The following is a 20954-nucleotide window of genomic DNA, read 5'->3' as shown; positions in this document are numbered from 1 at the left end:
TAAAAAGTGAATACCCATTTTTAGAAGCCACCACATTCACTTACTTATTGAAGCAATTTTGTATAACTGTTTAACATGCACAAACCTTCTTCTAGCACTAAAACAGCTAGCACTTAGAAAAACAAATCGATACACTGTTTATATACTTCTCTGGAATACTATTTTTCTGACATACTGTTACTAATAACTAATCATCCCAAATAAGGCAGAGAAAGGAAACATTTCAACTCCATATAGAAAAGCAACAACTGAATGGAAAAGAAAGTTTAACAGTTATATTCAGCAACTACTGGTCCCAGGAAAACAAAGAGTCTTCATAAAACTATTTCTCCAAGCTTTCTCTGTTTTCGCAGAGAAGTCTGCAAAGTTAGTACTGGGACGCAGAAATGTCCCAAAATTTCTCTCCAATGTGAAAAAAATAAATACATAATACTGCACCTGCCTTTAAATTGAATATTTGGTCAAAGTCTTGATGTTTGATTAGCAAGCTGTAATCTAGTATTAGACTTTAAGCAGTTACCGTATAGGATTTCAATATTCACAAACACATTTTCATTTAATCTAAGTCTTACAATACAAGTTCGCAAAAATTTAGTGTCTGTCTATCCGTAAAAAAAAAAATTGCAGGCAAGTAGATAGGTCTTTGCAAGTGTGCGCACACACACCTTAATCTATTCAGAGTAAACCACTACTCCATAAATTTTTTTATAGCTATTCATTCTTTGCCTCCTAAAGACTCCTGAAGGATGCAATGTCTCACGCAAGCTTGCAAAGCTTCTATGCAAGTAACAAAACCAAAACCAAGCCAATTCAGTTCTATTAGATACTTGTATCAATTTCTCATCTGTAAAAATGTGTCTCAAGATTCTTGTTTCATGAGAAGCCAGTTCATTTTTATCATAGAATCATAAAATGGTTTGAGTTAGAAGAGACCTTAAAGACCATACAGTTCCAAACCCCTGCCATGGGCAGGGACATCTCCCACTAAATCAGGCTTCTCAAAGTCTCATCCAGCCTGGCTTTGAACACCTCCAGGGATGGAGCATCCACAGCTTCTCTGGGCAATCTGTGCCAATACCTCACCACCCTCACAGTAAAAAAAAAAAAAAGTCTTCCGAACATCTAACCTAAATCTCCCCTCTTTCAGCTTAAATCCGTTACCCCTTATCCTCCTTCCCTGTCACCTTCTCTTCTCTAGACCAAAGAAGCCTAACTCTCCCAGCCTATCCTAATAGGAGGGTGCTCCAGCCCTCTGATCATCTTCGTGGCCCTCCTTTGGGCTCTAACAGATATATGCCCTTCCTCTACTGAGCACTCTAGAATGGCATGCAGTACTCCAAGTGACATCTCCTGAGAAGAGAGCAGAGAGGCAGGATCACCTCCCGTAAGCTGCTTTCGATGCTGTTCAGGATATGGTTGACTTTCTGGGCTATAAGCAGACACTGCAGGCTCATGTTGATCTTCTCATCGACCAGCATCCCCGAAGTCCTTCTCTTTAGGACTTCTTTCAATCCATTCTCCACCAAGCCTGTAATTGTGCCTGGGGTTGCCCCAACTCAGGGGTAATTTTTGATGAACGTAAATTACTTACAATACCAAGTTGTGCCGATTTATGAGCACATAACATTCTCAAACTGTAACATCCATGCATCCTGTGTAGTTACCACACAAAGCCTACACAAAAAGACTTAGGTCCTCCTCACCATCAGCAGCATTACAAAATGATCTTATTATACAAGTCTACAGCACTTAAAACATAATCTACAATACTTACTGAGGAAGTTTGGGTAGTAATCTGTAAAACAGCTCACAATAAACCGAACAAAATCCAAATCCTAAAATAAAAGCATAGAGGACATACAATGTAAAAAACCAAACCTTTAAAATGCAGACTTAAACGAAGGCATTCACTGAACAGCACAAAATATTTATAACAATCACCTATATTCATGTTTTACACACAACTCCATACATCTAAACACAATGTAATGCTTTTGATTTCACTTGATTGCTGCAGCATTGTGGTCAAGTTTAGCTTTACGATGTTACAAAAAAGTCAAACTTATCAACGCAGTAAGTTAGGTATCTGAACTACTGCAGAGTAGCATCAGGATTTAAGCTGAAATGGATACAGAAAAAACAAACCTTTAAATCTAGAGAAGCTGGACAGATGACCTTGAAGTCCTATAAGGGAGAACACTAAACATACTGAAATTTCCCTTTAATAACTTTTTCTGCATATTGTTCAACATAATACTATATCCAGGAGCTTCCAGAAAAGAAAAACTAAGTTTTCCTCCTAAGAGATTGTCTGGATTTAGTATCAGGTTGTGGTATGCATAGAAACTGTAGCCAGAGAGCACTCAAAAGAACTGCTGACACCCAGTTTTCAGGGTGCTTCCCTTCAACAAGCAGCCACACAAACAGTACATCCAAGCCTCCGTGGCAAAATCCAGGTATAACAGAACAGACTATGCAGTAAAAGACAAAGACATTTCATGAAACAGGTACAGATAACAAAGTAAGAGATACCTTGCCATAGTGAAGTACTTTGTTTAGGTGGGAAGCCTGCCACAAGTACTACTACTTTTCCTGGTCCTTCTAACAGAAGTGACCACTACTACAAAGGAACCTTTCACAGACAGCACCAACTACATTGCTAATGGAGCATCCAGAGTCTGTCCTAACAGTAACAATGTTATGGAGAACAGACTCCTAGAGTGACATAGACACACTAATACGTTTGTGGACAAAGAAAATATCCAACATCCTGTACAAGAGGATTACCAACAACCTGAAAGCTTTACTAGTAGATTCAGTACACAGAAACTAACTGAAAGCTTGCTATCTTTACAGACAGAAGGTAGCCTTTAATAGAAGCATTTACCTTCATTGGTTGTTGCTTGTACCACATGCAGTTTCCTTAATAAAATAAGTAATGATAGATTTCCAAGCCATTATTAGAACCTCCTGTGATCTGACAAGCATGCTGCTCTTTATTCCACTGCCCATCCAGAAGCAGAAGTATCAGATATTAGGAAAATAAATCCATTATTTTGATGAAAGACTGGAACTACAAGTACAGATTTTAGCAGACTGTTCTACAACTGCACCTACTCTAGTTACCTGAGCTGGTAAATCAAGTCAGGAGCTACGAGAATCACCTGGCAGTACACCACCAATAAAAACTGACATAGCAGATGTCCACAGCAATGGGGCAAACAGTAAGAATGCAGGAAGTGCTATAGTTCTAGTCTTCTAAGCAAGCTTCTACAAAGCAAACATTAAATATTTAAGCTTTCCTTATAAAGATACTAACAGGTAGAAAGTTGGAGCTAAAGGAAGACATACTACAACACATCCACTCCAAAATCTACATACATTTGAAAACAACGAATTTTCGGTTCCAAATTGCAGAAGAGGACCTCAACTGAGACATAAGCTGCAGCTTCATTCTATGCCATTAACCATATCAAATTCTACTGGTTTACTAACATACCAGACTACCTAAAGTTGCTGTTTAATGCAAAGATGCACACAAGCTGACAACCTGACTCGTACCTAAAATAGATCACGAAAACACCCTGGATGTGGTGGATTTAAAGACTCACCGTAAAAATGACAACATAAAATGAAGACTGCACGTACTGCGCTTAGCCCTAAGTAATCAAGTGATCCAGATGTTAACCAGAACCTCTTTGCTCTGTAAGAGCAACAGCTTTTGAAACAGGAGATTGTAACAAGACATGCCTAAAACTAAGGAACAACCTTAGGAGCAAATGCCTATTAAATAACTTCTAGAAAATGCACAAAAAGATCCAAATGACAGTATGCAAGCAGTCAGTATACTGATCAATGTTGAGGCAGGAGAATAAAGTATTGTCTCAAACATTCCATCTCAAAGCATGGGAAGTAAAAAGAAACCACAGAAGACAAAACCAGAGCACAGTTGCAGTCTTCAACTGTAATATATTTACAAATAACTCCACAAGGAGCAGTTTGTCATTTTGGTCCTCACAGAAGAGCCGACACATACAAGCAACAGACATTGGCAAAACATCCCTATCTCAAGTTTACTAAAGTAAATGCTTAAACAAGGGAAACAACTGTATTTCTTTGTATGTTTTGGAGGTTGAAAGCTGTCATATCAGAAAGGAATTTCTTTGTGTCTCAAAATAGATGATAGCATTTATGCATCACAATGGAAAAACACCCTATTGAGCTCTAGCTCTGAACAGAAGAATCTCTACCACTCTCATGCTACATCATTGATGCTGCTGCACTACAAATTGAATATAGTGTGGCATCCTTTAAAAAAATGCAGGTATAATTTGGCATCCATACAACAGGTTCAGAGGGTGTACAAGAATCAGTGAAGAAAAAGTAAATACTGCACACTATGAAATTCTAGACATCACATAAGAACAAATGCTTACGTGCTTTGTGAAAGCTTTAGTGAAAATCAAGAGATACTCAACTACTGTTTTTCTAAATTAAGAAGATTCCATGGGGAGAAGTTTGTGGGAAATTTCAACGTAGCAATGTTTTCACATTCAGTTTATGAAGTGCTATGGCCAAAAAGACAATACATAAAGCTTTTGAAAATTCAATAACCCACAATGACATTATTAAAATCTTCCACTTTTCCATATAGGCACAGGACTCACGAACAGTTAAGACCAACAGTTCAGGAAGTTCTTAAATACACTTACATTTCACGTAACACACATGAACAATTTCCTGAACTACAACCATCACCTGAATTGAAACATCCTCTGAAGTTTACTTCAGGCATGAAATTACACAAACCTTTCTATAAAGATAAAGAATCTCTAATTCCCAAACTAGCATTAGCATATGGACTTGACATATGACTGACTAATCAGTATGGAATTCATTTTTTCAACTTATTTCCCAATACCCAGAACAAGAGAGCTCCTGCTAAGAGAAATGTCTTTTCTTCTGAAAAGTTCGAATCTCATTTATGTAAGGTCAAACTTAGAAGAAGCAGTCTTCAGCAAAGCTCACAGTTGGACAGGAAAATTCAAGTGGGTGAAGATGATATTATTGAAGAAGCATAAGCTTCAGTCCATTAGACTTCTGAACGGTAGGCCTGTATCTCATCTGCCCAGTTTCAGACATCTTCATTTTCCTCTATATCTGTACACAACAAGCACTCAGATTCCTTCACCCTATTAGGCTCATCATGCTAAGAACATGTTTTCTTAGTAAGAGAAAAGCCAGAATGCAGCTATATTCAATTAAGGCAAAACTGAAAGCAAGTCTACTTGATGAACTGCTCTTTGGCATGAAGCTAAGTTCCCTCCACAACATAATTCAGTGGGTGAAGAGAAACACATGCATGGACTTATAATGACCACAATGTAAACATACAGGGACAGCATACATAGCACGGACAAACAAGACCAAAATCTGAACTGTCAGTTCAAAATGCTGACTTGCCAGAACAGACCATGATGCTCAATCTCAGCCACTGCATCTAAGGGTTTTAATGCTTTACCATTATCCCATTTTTTCACCTTTCACACCTGGTTGACTGATTCATCAAAAAAATATAACTGTGGAAATGAAGCAGTTGAAAAATGGCAGCAACTGTACCCACAATAAGACAGCTCAGCTTAACACCTTTTGGGTTTCCAAAAAATAAGTTCTACTACTGTCATCCATAATGACTGACGAATCAAGCCGGTGAGTAACTACAACATATAGTAATTTTGGCTCAGTCAAACTAAAAAGAAGCTTTCAAATGTGCTGCACAAGACTTCAATATGTACCAAAGGTTCCTGGAAACTGCTCATGTCATGGTAAGCCCTATGTATCACTAATGTGAGCAAACGTTAAGTTACTTAGGTGTCAAGGACTCACGTTTTTCTGGGGATAATTCAGAAAGCAATTCGAAAAAAAATCATAAAAATACTTACTATGTGACTAATTCCAGTTTCAGCCATGTCAAATACCACTGTTAAGGGCTTTCCATGATCTCTCTTTGCATAATGTTCTAACCAAAAAGCCACCAGTTTCTTTTTATCAAGTTGCTGTTTCGAATCTTTTGTATGATGCTTCACTCTAAACCAAACTTGTCAGAAAAGCAAAAACACAAAACAATGAAAAACCAGATCCAAATTAATAGGAAAACATTATACAAATAACTGGACAGAATGCATTGAAATTTACTAACACCTGAGGTTGTATTCTACTTTACTACTGGTTTTGTGGCCACTTAACAGCAGACTAACAGCTGCATACGTTTCCACACAGAACTTTTTCCTTGCTCACTGTTTTACACTAGAATTTCTTAAAAATTAAAACCACAAACCTTTATAGCACAGAAGAAAGTGCAAAAATACTTTTCATGTATCTAAAGGCTACTTCTTATCTATATTATAATTTCATAAACTCAAATAAATCACACAGACTTCAGATCTATTATATTCTGTATACATTTTAAGTGTTGCTGTGGCTGTGAAAATGTTTCTTTTTCTGAATACGTTTTTCTACAGCACTGTAGCTGACCTGTTTTGAAAAACTAATTATATATACATTATGAACTGTATAAAAAGCAGACCTTTCTAAAATAAAATTTTTAAAAATACAGATAAGCAACATTACATAAATGAAAGCCCAACATATATCCTTCTGGAATAAGAAGTGAGTCATGCCAAGAAAAGTCTTCCTATGACAAGATGCAAATTTCAAAGTAACAGACTTCATAAAAACCTCTGAAACCAAATTACTGAATATACAGTGAAGTGATTAAAGGAATATCCAGGCAGCAATGAGAAAAGCAGCCTTCATTTCTGGTAGCTCTACAAATAAAAAATTAGACAAGCCTAGAAAATAATTATAGATATACTCTAATATCTTACTGCCTGGAACTTGAAGTCTTATTAAAAAAAGATTTCTCCATGTGCTTTACTTCTAGCTGCAAATAAAAAGTATTTTGTAGCTCATGTAAAAAATCTACTTTTCTTTTTTTAAAATGCAGCATAGTAACTAGATACTTTAAGTTAAGAGAATTACAAAAAGATACCCCTTTTCACATAGAGGACTCTTGTGAAAGTAACCAATATTTGCTGAATTTTTTTTTTTATATTTCAAAGGAATTGGTCATCCAGGGAAGTTGTGGATCTCCCATCTCTGGAGGCATTTAAGGCCAGGTTGGATGAGCAAAATGATTTAGTGGAAAGTGTCCTGGCTCATGGCAAGGGGGTTGGAGCTGGATGATCTTTAAGGTCCATTCCAACCCAAACTATTCCACGATTCATTCTAAAAACGTTTGTTTTACCTAACAAAATGAGAATGGAACATGTGGCCCAAAAAACAGTTCTTAAATACTGACTAATCAAACTCTCAATTACAAGACAATCTGAACTTGCATACCAAGTCAGATGTCCTTATCCAACTAACATTCCCAGAAGAAACATTTCAATTATGGGGGGGGGGGGGGCGGAATAAAAATCAAGATATTAATGTTTCATAGAAAAAAATCAGAAATGATTATTTTTCTGACTTACACTTTCTTGTCACGAAAGAATTGCAGTTTTCTCAGTTCAAGCGCAGAAGCAAGAAAGTAATTGTTTTCTTTACTTCGTCCCCTTCCCTAGATCTTACCAAATTGAACCACCCAGTGTAATCACACTCAACTTTTTAAATGCCACACAAAATATCACCACTACTTACCTTGGAGGCTAAATGAAAATCATAAAGCATAACAAAGCTGCAACTTTTCATACAGCACTGGTATTTTATAATGATATGAAAAGGGACAGTTTGACAAAACGGCTATAGACAAAAGCTGTATTTTTCTGGTCACATTTTTTTTTTTTTCCAGAACTACTATATTGCTGTTTAAAACAGTCGTTTTTGTAAAAGATTGCATTGTATTTCTGGAATCACAAACAAGCCTTCATAAGCCAAGGAAAAGGAGAATTTCAGATTTAAGTTTTTGGTTCATTCAAGGCTTGAGTTCACTGCTTGGAAAGCCTCACGACTGATCTGTTTCAAAAGCCTACTTCACCTCAGGTTTTAAGCTTAATTAAAAGTAAATATGCGAGATGTTACAACAGAATTATCTATAGAAAATAATATTGATCATCTACTATAGTCTATTAAAAAGATTTTAGGAACGTATCAATGTTTCCTGCTTCCCTACAAATCTTATTCTTTAATTACCACAAATTAATCAGACAACTTGAGTGGATTATCCAACAACTCTCAGCTGTCCATGCTGTTACTGAATATTCCAATGATGTCAGAAAAAGAAGTAGGGAAAAAACCCAAAGAAAAACATTGTAGACCTCCTGTGAACCACCGCAAGCACGTAAAGATGTGGGCTACTAGAAAAGCAGTGAAAATGAACTGCAATAGACATTTGTAATAGTCAGAGTAGATAGAGAAAAAGCTCTTCAACAGGAAAATTAAGAAGTGCTTTATAATTAGGATAAAGAGTTATGATTTTTGAAAATTGCTGATAAAGTTTCCTGTGATGCAAAGATACTCAATGTTACAAACTTCTCTCCATTTTTAGTAAAAGCAGTTGTCAGTGTGTACCTACTACTGGTTTTAAAACGTTTTTCAAATTAGATGCTAAAGTGCTGGAAATAAAATAATGATAAGTGACTGAAAATATTGTGTTCTATGTAACTTACACAGTTTATAGCCTTCTTTATCATATCCATGCAGAAAGAGAACACCACTTTCAAATAACCATTTTGGAAGGACAGATTCTGACAAGTCTGCAAAGCCAAATGAAAGATTATTTCAGTAATCATATTAACAATCACATTATAACTTGACAGAAGTAACTAAAAATGCAGACTCTAGCAACAATAGCAATATTTCTTTAAAAGCCACTTTTCTAAGGCCTTTACTAAACTAATGTAAATATTGTGCTCATTCGTAATCTTTACTATCTTCTTCCTGTCATGCTGTGGAGTAGGATATACTTCAGAAGAAATAAAAATAGAAAATTGATTTAAGACAAAAATGCTGCAAACGTTTATTTTACCTCATATCTACAGTTCCTGTTGCTCTATTCTTTCAGACTGAAGTCCTGCAGATGAAGTCCATCTTCAAAACAGTCTTGCCGTATAAAATACAGACCTATCCCACCCTGGGTTATCAGGTTAGTGCTACTAAGATGAACAACAAACCCCCGTTTTTGTGGGGATTTTGCTGTTTGCTTTAAGGACTCCCTCATGGGAAACACACAGAAACAAAACACGAGAAGTTGCCTTCCTTCCTTTTCAATAGGCACATGGAACCACAACAAAACAGCAAGACAGTACTAGTCAACATGAAAAGCAATAGTTTTTTCCTTTTTTTTTTTGAAAATAAAAATTCTTGCTCAGCTCTGTGGAGCTTACCAAACCTTTAAATGGTGCTTAATAAAACTACATATAGAAGCCAGTTGTAGTTCAATAGGAAACCAACACACTTACCATTAACTGTATATTCCTTTCTCCACTGAAAGCTTTCATCAATCATCTTTAATGTATCATCCACAACATCATGACGCCAAATCAGGTAACTGTCAACCCATTTATCATCTTGCTGAAGTCTTTCCACATCTCTGGAATCATATTTCTCCGATTTATCTAGCAAATACATAAATCAGTGTAAGAATGTAGCATTTCGCACGAAAACATGAAAAGATGATTTATCAAGTTTCATCATGAAGATCTCCTACGTACAGAAGCTTTTGCTGTTTCAAACCTTAAGCAGATAAAGCTTACCGTGAGAAATTGTCCGGCACAGGAAACCTGCTCCCCCCCACCCGGACAACTAACCCCCAGATAGCCCTCAGAAATCAATATGAAGCGCTGCAGGTAGAACCTACTCCCCAGGAAGAAGAAGATGGTCCCCACAACCTAGAAACGTTCCCTAGGCTCCAGTGTGTTTAGAAAGCCCTAAAAACATCCTCTGTCAAGAAAAAGAGGAGAGTGATCATCTTAGGGGATTCCCTTCTAAAAGGAGTGGAGGGACCCATCTGCAGACCGGACCCTCTCCACAGGGAGGTCTGCTGCTTACCGGGGGCATCAGTGAGGGACATCAATAGAAAACTCCCTTCCTTGGTGAAGGAAACGGATTACTATCCCCTGCTAGTATTTCAAATAGGCAATAATGACTTACAGCGCTGAAAGCCATCAAAAGAGACTTCAGGGCTTTAGGGAGGATGATAGAGGGCTCTGGAGCACAAGTGGTGTTTAGTTCTATCCCAGTACTAAGGAAAATGGAACAGGAGGTCAGGGACAAACAACTGATTAATGCCTGGCTCCGAGCCTGGTGTGAGGAGAGAGGCTTTGGCTTCTTTGATCGTGGGGTGACCCACCCACCCCCAGGTTTTCTTACTAGGAATGGGTCATGCTTGTCTCCAAGGGGGACTGAAGTTACCTCTAAAAATCTACTTAGGCTCTTAAATAAAGCTTTAAACTAGATGTGAAGGGGTAAGGGGGGGAGACCAGGCTAGTTGGGAATCAGCCTGGAAGTGGGACACCAGCGACTGAGAAATGGTGTGCTGGAGAGGACCACCAGTACACTACCACGGGGCAAGTGAGGGCGAGTACAAGTGGGGACAGTAAGGATGAAACTGGGTCTGTGGAATTAGTTACTCCAAGGAACAGTCAATTGAGAATGAACTCACTTCCCTTTATGACGGCTGAAGGTTCATCAGCCCAGCTGAAGTGCATATACACCAATGTACATAGCATGGGCAATAAGAAGGATGAGCTGGAAGCTATGGTAGGGCAAGGTGACTACGATGTCATTGCCATCACAGAAATGTGGTGGGAAGACTCACATAACTGGAGTACAGCTATGTTGGGATATAATGTCTTCAGGCAGGACAGGAAGGGTAGGAAAGGAGGCAGGGGAGCACTCTATGTCAAAGAGTGTTTTGATACTCTTGAATTGGATTAGGGTGAGGATGGGACCGAATGCCTATGGGTTAAAATCAGAGGAGCCCACAAGAAGGCAGACTTTGTGATAGGAGTCTGTTACAGACCACCCAGCCAAGAAGAAGCAACTGATGAGCTCTTCTATAAACAGCTGGGGATAGTCTCTAAATCTCTGTCTCTTGTCCTTGTGGGTGACTTTAATTTTCCGGATGTCTGCTGGGAGTACAATACAGCAGAACGGAAACAGTCTAGGAGATTCCTGGAGTGCATTGAAGACAACTTCCTCGCACAACTGGTTAGCGAACCAACAAGGGAGGGTGCCTTCCTAGACCTGCTGTTTGCGAATAAAGAAGGTCTTGTTGGGGATTTGATGGTTGGAGGACGCCTGGGACTAAGCCATCATGAGATGATAGGGTTTTCAGTTCTAGGTGGGATAAAGAAGGGGATTAGCAAAACTATCACATTAAACTTCCAGAGGGCAGACTTTGGCCTGTTCAGAAGGTTGGTTATCAAAGTCCCATGGGAAACAGTCCTTCAGGGCAAGGGAGCCCACGAGGGCTGGGCGCTCTTGAAAAATGAAATCCCAGCAGCTCAAGAGCAGGCCATCCCTGTGTTCTGGAAGAGGAGCCGGCGGGGGGAAAAGCCAGCTTGATGGAGCAGGGAGATTTCAAGATGTGCCAATAATAAGAAGGAGCTCTATGTGCTTTGGAGGAAAGGACAAGCATCTTGGGTGGACTACGGGGACGAAGTGAGATCGTGCAGGGAAAAAATCAGGAGGGCCAAGGCCCAACTAAAAATCAAATTGGCTAAGTCTGTGAAAGACAACAAAAAGTCTTTCTACTAATACATTAACAGGAAAAGGAGGACGAGGGAGAATATCCAGTCCCTATTGGATGCAGAAGGAACAACAGTGACAGGGGATAAGGACAAGGCTGAGGTACTTAATGCCTTCTTCGCCCCAGTCTTTAATAGCAAAGAAAGTTGTTCCTTCTGTTTACAAACCCAAGAGTTAGTGGAGCAGAATGAGGCTCCCGTGATCCAAGAGAAGACGGTTAGAGACTTGCTTGCCCAGGTAGACTCCCACAAGTCTATGGGGCTGAATGGGATCCACCCAAGAGTATTGAAGGAGCTGGTGGATGTCCTTTCCAAACCCCTATCCATCATCTTCCAGCGGTCCTGGCTGACTGGGGAAGTTCCACTGGACTGTACGCTGGCTAATGTTGTTCCCATCTACAAAAAGGGTTGCAGAGAGGATCCAGGGAACTACAGGCCTGTCAGTCTCACCTCAGTGCCAGGGAAAGTCATAGAACGGGTAATCTTGAGTGCTATCATGAAGCACATGCAAGAGAACCGGGTGATCAGGCCCAGTCAACATGGGTTTACAAAGGGCAGATCTTGCCAAACTAATCTGATCACCTTCTATGACAAAATCACTCGACTACTGGATGGGGGAAAGGCTGTGGATGTAGTCTTCTTGGACTTCAGTAAAGCCTTTGACACAGTTTCTCACAGCATTCTACTTCAGAAACTGTCAGCCTCTGGCCTGGACAGGCGCACTCTCTCCTTGGTTCAAAACTGGTTGGATGGCTGGGCCCAGAGAGTGGTAGTAAATGGAGTTAAGTCCAGCTGGAGGCCAGTTACAAGTGAGGTTCCCCAGGGCTCAGTACTGGGTCCAACCCTGTTCAATGTCTTTATCAATGACCTGGATGTAGGCATTGAGTGCCCCCTCAGCAAGTTTGCAGATGACACTAAGCTGGGAGGAAGTGTCGATCTGCTGGAGGGTAGGGAGGCTCTGTTGTTGGGGCACAACAACCCTGTGCAGTGCTACAGACTGGGAGAAGAGTGGCTGGAGAGCTGCACGGAAGAGAAGGACCTGGGGGTGCTGGTTGACAGCCGACTGAACATGAGCCAGCAGTGTGCCCAGGTGGCCAACAAGGCCAATGGAATCTTGGCTTGTATCAGAAATGGAGTCACCCTCCCTCTGTACTCGGCACTGGTGAGACCGCACCTCGAATACGGCGTTCAGTTCTGGACCCCTCATCACAAGAAGGATGTTGAGGCTCTGGAGCGTGTCTAGAGAAGAGCAACGAAGCTGGTGAAGGGGCTGGAGAACAAGTCTTACGAGGAGCAGCTGAGAGAGCTGGGGTTGTTTAGCCTGGAGAAGAGGCGGCTGAGGGGAGACCTTATTACTCTCTACAACTACCTGAAAGGAGGTTGTGGAGAGGAGGGAGCTGGCCTCTTCTCCCAAGTGACAGAGGACAGGACAAGAGGGAATAGCCTGAAGCTCCGCCAGGGGAGGTTCAGGTTGGATGTCAGAAAAAAATTCTTCACAGAAAGTGTCATTGGGCACTGGCAGAGGCTGCCCAGGGAGGTGATCGAGTCGCCTTCCCTGGACGTGTTTAAGGAAAGGGTGGATGAAGTGCTTAGGGACATGGTTTAGGGAGTGTTAGGAATGGTTGGACTCTATGATCCAGTGGGTCCTTTCCAACCTGGTGATTCTGTGTGATGCTCTGTGAAATTAAAAACACCTTTAAACACAATGATATCTAAGAATACTACAAGATTACTCTTCCTACAAAAATATTTTCTCTGATTCTTACAGAGACAAAACAGTAGAAAACAAGAAGCTGTATATATATGGCAAGCGCAATTTTCCTAGAAATCGGTCTCTGTAATTAACATAGATTAGTATATGGTTTAAGAGTCTGTGTACTGATGAATGTAGGCAATAAGCATCACTACAGTGAGAGTAAAATTTAAATTCAACTTAAACTAATTAAAATTAAAACTCATAGGCATATTAAAACATACAGGCATCTGCACATCCGACCACTATCTCAGAGAACAGATGTTAAAATTACTCTTTTTGACCACACATTATATATCATTGCATTAAACAAAATATTTTTCTTTAAAAATATTATAAGAAGTTTAGGATGTATGAATTGTATCTTACTGAACCCAAGCTACACGCAACTCCAGAGCGGTACAAAACCTCACATTCTTCTTCTATCAGCTTAGTAACAGTATAACAGGTTGACACGCTTTACACAAAATACTTCAGATGAAGCAGGAGTTCTTGCTACTGCTCCACATATTTGGGATTATTTTTTTCAATAGAGAATTTTGTAGAACACAAAACTCTAGGTGAACCTATTTTTATTGTCGATAGACTGCAACAACAGCTCAGATTTTAGATAAAAGCCCTTCTTCAAGAAATCTACATAATTGAAAAGTAAATGAAGAGCCCATCACAGAAACAGGCTTCTGAACTCAACAGAGTGATACATATCTCTTTGCTAACTACAAAAAAAACCAGAAGCTCCTAAACTATTCATATAAATTTGTGATTAGCATAAGAAACGTTAAGACAGGTTGTTAATAAAATAGATGTTAATTTTCACATACTGGAAAGATTATTCCTCTGTCAGCAGCAATGAGCTCAAAATAGCTACTTTCAGGGTGAACATAACTAAAGTAACTGTTTAGAACTGTGCCTGGGTGGCTAAGGGATGCCCATTTCAAATCAGACACCTTAACTCTGACGAAGATATAAAGGCATTAAATTCTGCTAATATTTTTAGTTTTACTTGCCTACATACAAATATATGACCTATTTTACTTGTCTTTCAATTTATGCTGTTTCATGTCATAAGTTAGTCAATCTAACTGTAAGAATACACCCATTTTAAATGCGTCCATCCACTAACAAGTACTACAGTTGCAGTCAAATCCATCTCTTCACATCCAACTGCTTCTCCCATACACTACCTACTCAGTTCCCTCTTCATTAGGTTTATAATCTCTCCTTCCCTTGATCTCATGGTGCCATCTCACCTTGTTCCTTAGTCAAGCCTAGAGCCAAATTGCACTTTCATTAATCTTAATCCTCCCTACTTGCTCCTCTCTGCCCAAAAGCACTAAAGAGGTCATTCCCTTTATTCCATCTGCTGCAGGTATGGAAATGACGATGAGTGACTAAGTCCAGTAAAGGGAACACTCAGCACAAGACCAAAAATGTTGTTTAATTTGGGTGGCTCTAGGTCAACCACAGATGAAGCATGCTACAAAGACTCTAGTTATTAAATTTTGTAAAGTCTCAACTGTTCATTTGAAATTCAATTATTCTTTCAGTGATTTACAATTTAGAGAGTTTGCCTGATGAATACTAGCAGTACCTACTTGTGAGTTAGAATGATAAAAAATAACATTGGAGAGAATTTCTGCAGGTCATCTCTGAGTCCTTCTCACAGAATGACCAACTTCCAAGATCAAACAGGTTGCCAAGTACCTTTTACAGTCAGGTTTTGCAAACTCAAAAAGGTTCTAACTCAAGGGGTTGGAATTAGATTATCTTTGAAGTTCCTTAAAACTCAAATCATACTATGATGATAAAAAAGATTCCACAGCCTCTCCATTTGACAGGCATCCCAGCTCAAATCCCCTTCAGAGACAGTCACGTACATAAGTACACTAGTACATCCACAGTCAGCTAAAGAGAAGCCCTGTCTTCTCTTAGCCATGGTATACTACCTATTCTGTGCTATGGATTATTCAACATGGTATATTGGCCATTCAAGCCGTACATGGTTACTCACAGCCACAGGAAACTAGGGCTTTGTAAGAGAAAAGGTTTACTTTAACATTAGCCTTACATGTCTCCAGAGCCTGAGCTACCTTTAACCTCGTTTAATAATCTCTAACATGTTCCAGATTTCAGCTAAGAGTACTGCAGTTCATCAATCAGCCAAGTATTTCTGAGATCTGTCCCATGTATACCGTATTTGTAGAAGGGATTTAAGTATTATATAATTAAAGAGAAATCACATGCTATCAGGCAAAACCAGGAGGATAACATCTCACACTGCTTTCTGAGACTCTCTTTGTCAGTATCTATTTGAGAGCAGAACTGTCACAATGGCAGAATAGTGCACCTTGCACAAAACTCTTTAAAAATGTTTGCATATTAACCAGAACACTCCACAAAATATACACTTCTGGGCGATGAGCAAGTTCTCACACACTGAATTCAGACAATATTCAAAATAATTCTGTGAATCTTTTAAGGAAAAAAGAAATGAAAGACTGGGATAAGACAAGACAAGACTGGGACGGGACAAGACAGGGAGGGGACAAGGCTGAGACAAGGCTGGGACAAGACTGAGACAAGACTGGGAGAAGACAAGACTGGGGAGGGCATAAGACTGGGGAGGGCATAAGACTGGGGAGGGCATAAGACTGGGGAGGGCATAAGACTGGGGAGGGCATAAGACTGGGGAGGGCATAAGACTGGGGAGGGCATAAGACTGGGGAGGGCATAAGACTGGGGAGGGCATAAGACTGGGGAGGGCATAAGACTGGGGAGGGCATAAGACTGGGGAGGGCATAAGACTGGGGAGGGCATAAGACTGGGGAGGGCATAAGACTGGGGAGGGCATAAGACTGGGGAGGGCATAAGACTGGGGAGGGCATAAGACTGGGGAGGGCATAAGACTGGGGAGGGCATAAGACTGGGGAGGGCATAAGACTGGGGAGGGCATAAGACAGGGGAGGGCATAAGACAGGGGAGGGCATAAGACAGGGGAGGGCATAAGACTGGGGAGGGGGGAGGCAGGAGAGGACTGGAACAAGACTGGGGGGGACAAGACCAGACTCGGGGGCACACCACTGGGGGATACAAGACTGGGGGAAGAAGAGAAGACTAGGGGGGGACAAGACTAGACTTGGGGGGACAGGACTAGAGGGGAACAAGACAAGACTTGGGGGGGACAGGACTGGCAAAACAATACAGGGGACAATACTGAAAGAAGACTAGGACAGGAAAGGACTGGGAGGGGACAAGAGTAGGAGAAGACTGGGGGGAAAAAAGATTAGGAGGGGACAAGACTGGGAAGGGAGATGACTGGGAAGGGAAGGACGAGACTGGGAGGACAAGACAAGATGAGGGGACAGGACTGGGGGGTCAAGACAAGACTGGAATAAGACTCAGGGGGACGAGACAAGACTGGAGGGACGGGACTGGGAAGGGACTAGAAAAGACTTGGGGTACAGGACTAGGGGATGACAGGACAAGACTGTGACAAGACTGAGGAGGACAAGACAAAACTGGGGGGGACAGGACTGGGGGGACAAGACAAGATTGAGACAAGACTGGGGAGGCAAGACTGGAGTGGGACAATACTCGGGAGGAACAAGACAAAACTAGGACAATACCGGCGAGGGGACAAGACTGGTGGGGGGGACACAAGACAAGACTGGGGGGGGGACAATTCAAGACTGGGGGGAGACCAGACAAGACAAGACTGGGATAAGACTGGATGGGACAAGACTGTAAGGGGACAAGACAAGATGGGGACAAGACTGAAAGAAGATAGTGAGGGTACAAGGCAAGACTGGGCAGGGGCAAGAGTGGGGGGGGGGGGGGGGGCAAGACAGTGACAGAATAAGACTGGGACAGGATACGACTGGGACAAGACTGGGAGGAGAGACGACCAAGACAAGTCACTGGCCAAGACAAGACAAGCCTGGGAGAGGGTAAGGCTGGGAGAAGACTGGGGGAAACAAGACTTGGGGGCAAGACAAGACTGAGAACAGACTGCGGGGGATAAGATTGGAGTAACAAGACAAGGTTGGGGGTGACAGAACTGGGCAGGGACAAGAAAGGACTGGGGAGGACTGACTGCAAGTGGCAAGACAAGACTGGAAAAGGACAAGACAAGGCTGGGACAAGACTGGGCGGGGACAAGACAGTAACAGAATAAGATCAGAACGGTACAAGACCAGGACAGGACAAGACCAGTACAACACTGGGATGGGACACGAGCAGGACAAGTCACAACTGGGACAAAGTCACGACTGGGACAAGACTGGGAGAGGACAAGACTGGGGGGACACAAGACTGGGGAGACAAGACAAAACTGGGAACAGAATGGGTGGGGATAAGACTAGGGGGGTAGAAGACAAGACGGGGGGAGAAGAGAAGACTGAGGGGCACAATACAAGACTGGGGGGTTCAGGACTAGGGGAGGTCAAGACAAGACTGAGGGGACAGGACTTGAGGGCACAAGACAAAAATGGAGGAAATAGGACTGCAAGGGTCAAGAGAAGACTGGGGGGCGGGACAAGACTGGAGGGGAACAAGACTAGGAAAAGACTGAAGGAGAAAAGACTGGAGAGGGACAAGTTTGGGGAGGGACAAGACAAGACTGGGGGGGTCAAGAAAAGACTGGGAGAGGACAAAAGACTGGGACAAAACTGGGGGGGACAGGATTGGGAGAAAACAAGGCAAGACTGGAGGAGTGACAAGAAAAGATGGCAGGGGGACAAGACAAGCGGGGGGGGACAAGACAAGACTGGGGGGGACATGACAAGACTGATGGAGGGGGACACGACAAGACTGGGGAGGGGGACACGACAAGACTGGGGAGGGGACAGGACTACAGGAGGACAAGACAAGCCTTGGGGGGACCTAGGCCTGACAGGGAGAAAACAAGACTGGGGGGGACAGGACTGGGGGTGACAAGACAAGACCGGGAGAACACAAGACTGCAGGGGAGACAAGACAAGATTGGGGGGGGAGACAAGATTGGGGGGGGACACAAGACAAGACTGGGGTGAGGGAGCGACAAGACTGGGGTGGGGAACACGACAAGACTGGGGTGGGGGGGGACAAAACAAGACTGGGGTGGGGGGGGACAAAACCAGACTAGGGGGTGAGACGGACACAAGACCAGACTAAGGGGTGAGACAAGACAAGACTGGGTTGAGGGACAAGACCAGACTGGGGGCAACACAAGAAAAGACTCGGGGGGGACACAAGAAAAGATGGGGGAAAGGACTACGGGAGGACAAGACAAGCCTTGGGGGGACAGGACAAGACTTGGGAGGACACAGGGCTAAGAGGGAGAAAACAAGACCGGGGGGAATAGGATTGGGGGTGACAAGACAAGACTGGGACACGACTGGGGGGGGACAAGAGAAGACTGGGACATTACTGGGGGAGACAGGATGAGAGACTGGAACAGGACTGGGAGAGGACAAGACAGGACTGAGACAAGACTGGGGGAACAGGACCAGACTGGGACAAGATTGGGGGAACAAAAGAAGACTGGGGGGGACCAGAGAAGACTGGGACAAGACTGGTGGAGACAAGATTCGAGGCAGAGAAGTCAAGACTGAGACACGACTTGAGGGGGGGCAGGAGAAAACTGGGACAAGACAAGACAGGGACAAAACTTGAGGGAACAGGACGAGACTGGACGGGAGAGGAGTAATGAGAGGACAAGACTAAACTGGGGGGTACAAGACTGGAGGTAGACAAGACAAGACTGGGTGGGACATGACGGTGGGGATGAAACATGGGGAAAGACGACAAGAGACTGGGACAGGACTGGGAAAGGACTAGACAACCCTGGGACAAAACTGGGGGAGTGACAGGATAAGATGGGAGGGGAACAAGACAAGACTGAGGGGGGGGACAAGACAAGACTGAGAGGGGGGGACAAGACAAGACTGAGACATGACTGGGGGGGACAGGACGAGACTGGGGGGAACAGGACGAGAGACAGGGACAGGACGGGTGGGGATGAAACGTGGGGAAAGAGGATAAGACACTGGGACAGGACTGGAGGAGGACAAGACAAGACTGGGACAAGACTGGGACAAGACTGGGAGGGGGACACCAAGACAAGACTGGGGGGGGGCACAAGACAAGATAGGAGGGTGGGACAAGACAAGACTGGGGTGGGGGACACGACAAGACTGGGGTGGGGGACACGACAAGACTGGGGTGGGGGACACGACAAGACTGGGGTGGGGGACACAAGACAAGACTGGGGGGAAGAGGACGAGAGACTGGGACAAGACTGGTGAGGATGAAATGTGGGGAAAGAGGACAAGAGACTGCAACAGGACTGGAGGAGGACAAGACAAGACTGGGACAAGACTGGGGGGGGGAAACAAGACCAGACTGGGGACACACACACACACACATACACACACACACACAATACCAGACTGGGGGGGGGACACACACAAACACAAGACCAGACTGGGACACACACACACACACAAGACCAGACTGGGGGGGGGGGGGACGACACACACACACACAAGACCAGACCAGACTGGGACACACACACACACACACAAGACAAGACCAGGCTGGGGTGGGACACACACACACACACACACACAAGACAAGACCAGGCTGGGGTGGGACACACACACACACACACACAAGACAAGACCAGGCTGGGGTGGGACACACACACACACACACAAGACAAGACCAGGCTGGGGTGGGGGACACGACACAAGGCTGGGGTGGGGGACACGACACAAGGCTGGGGGGAACAGGAGAAGACAAAACTGGCATGTGACTGGGGGAGACCGGACGAGACTGGGGGGAACAGGACAAGAAACTGGGACAGAACTGGGTGGCGATGAAACGACACTGGGGGAGACAGGGGGGAGGACAAGAGGGAACAGGACGAGACTGGAGGGGAGAGGAGTAATGGGGGGACAAGACTAAACTGGGGGCTACAAGACTGGAGGTAGACAAGACAAGACTGGGTGGGACATGACGGTGGGGATGAAACATGGGGAAAGACGACAAGAGACTGGGACAGGACTGGGAAAGGACTAGACAACCCTGGGACAAAACTGGGGGACTGACAGGATAATATGGGAGGTCAACAAGACAAGACTGAGGGGGGGGACAAGACAAGACTGGGACATGACTGGGGGGACAGGACGAGACTGGGGGGAACAGGACGAGAGACTGGGACAGGACTGGTGGGGATGAAACGTGGGGAAAGACGACAAGAGACTGGAACAGGACTGCGAAAGGACTAGACAACCCTGGAACAAAACTGGGGGAGTGACAGGATAAGATGGGAGGGAGACAAGACTGATGGGGGGGACACACAAAACAAGACTGATGGGGGGGACACACAAGACAAGACTGATGGGGGGGACACACAAGACAAGACTGATGGGGGGGACACACAAGACAAGACTGATGGGGGGGACACACAA

General features: G+C 43.3%; 1 protein-coding gene across 1 annotated transcript in view; it reads right to left on the bottom strand.

The window, feature by feature from the left end:
* Positions 1-20954, bottom strand: part of MOSPD2 (motile sperm domain containing 2) — a 54344-nt gene that overhangs the window by 21212 nt on the left and 12178 nt on the right. The window contains exons 3-6 of the mRNA XM_054060886.1: positions 9462-9617; positions 8670-8756; positions 5943-6097; positions 1775-1835 (exon numbers count right to left, since the gene is read on the bottom strand). Coding sequence (XP_053916861.1) covers positions 1775-1835; positions 5943-6097; positions 8670-8756; positions 9462-9617 — 459 coding nt within the window. The remainder of the gene's footprint in view (positions 1-1774; positions 1836-5942; positions 6098-8669; positions 8757-9461; positions 9618-20954) is intronic.

The sequence above is a fragment of the Cuculus canorus genome, chromosome 1, assembly GCF_017976375.1.
Source record: "Cuculus canorus isolate bCucCan1 chromosome 1, bCucCan1.pri, whole genome shotgun sequence".
Lineage (NCBI taxonomy): Eukaryota > Metazoa > Chordata > Aves > Cuculiformes > Cuculidae > Cuculus > Cuculus canorus.
This window is presented reverse-complemented; position numbering and strand designations above follow the sequence as displayed.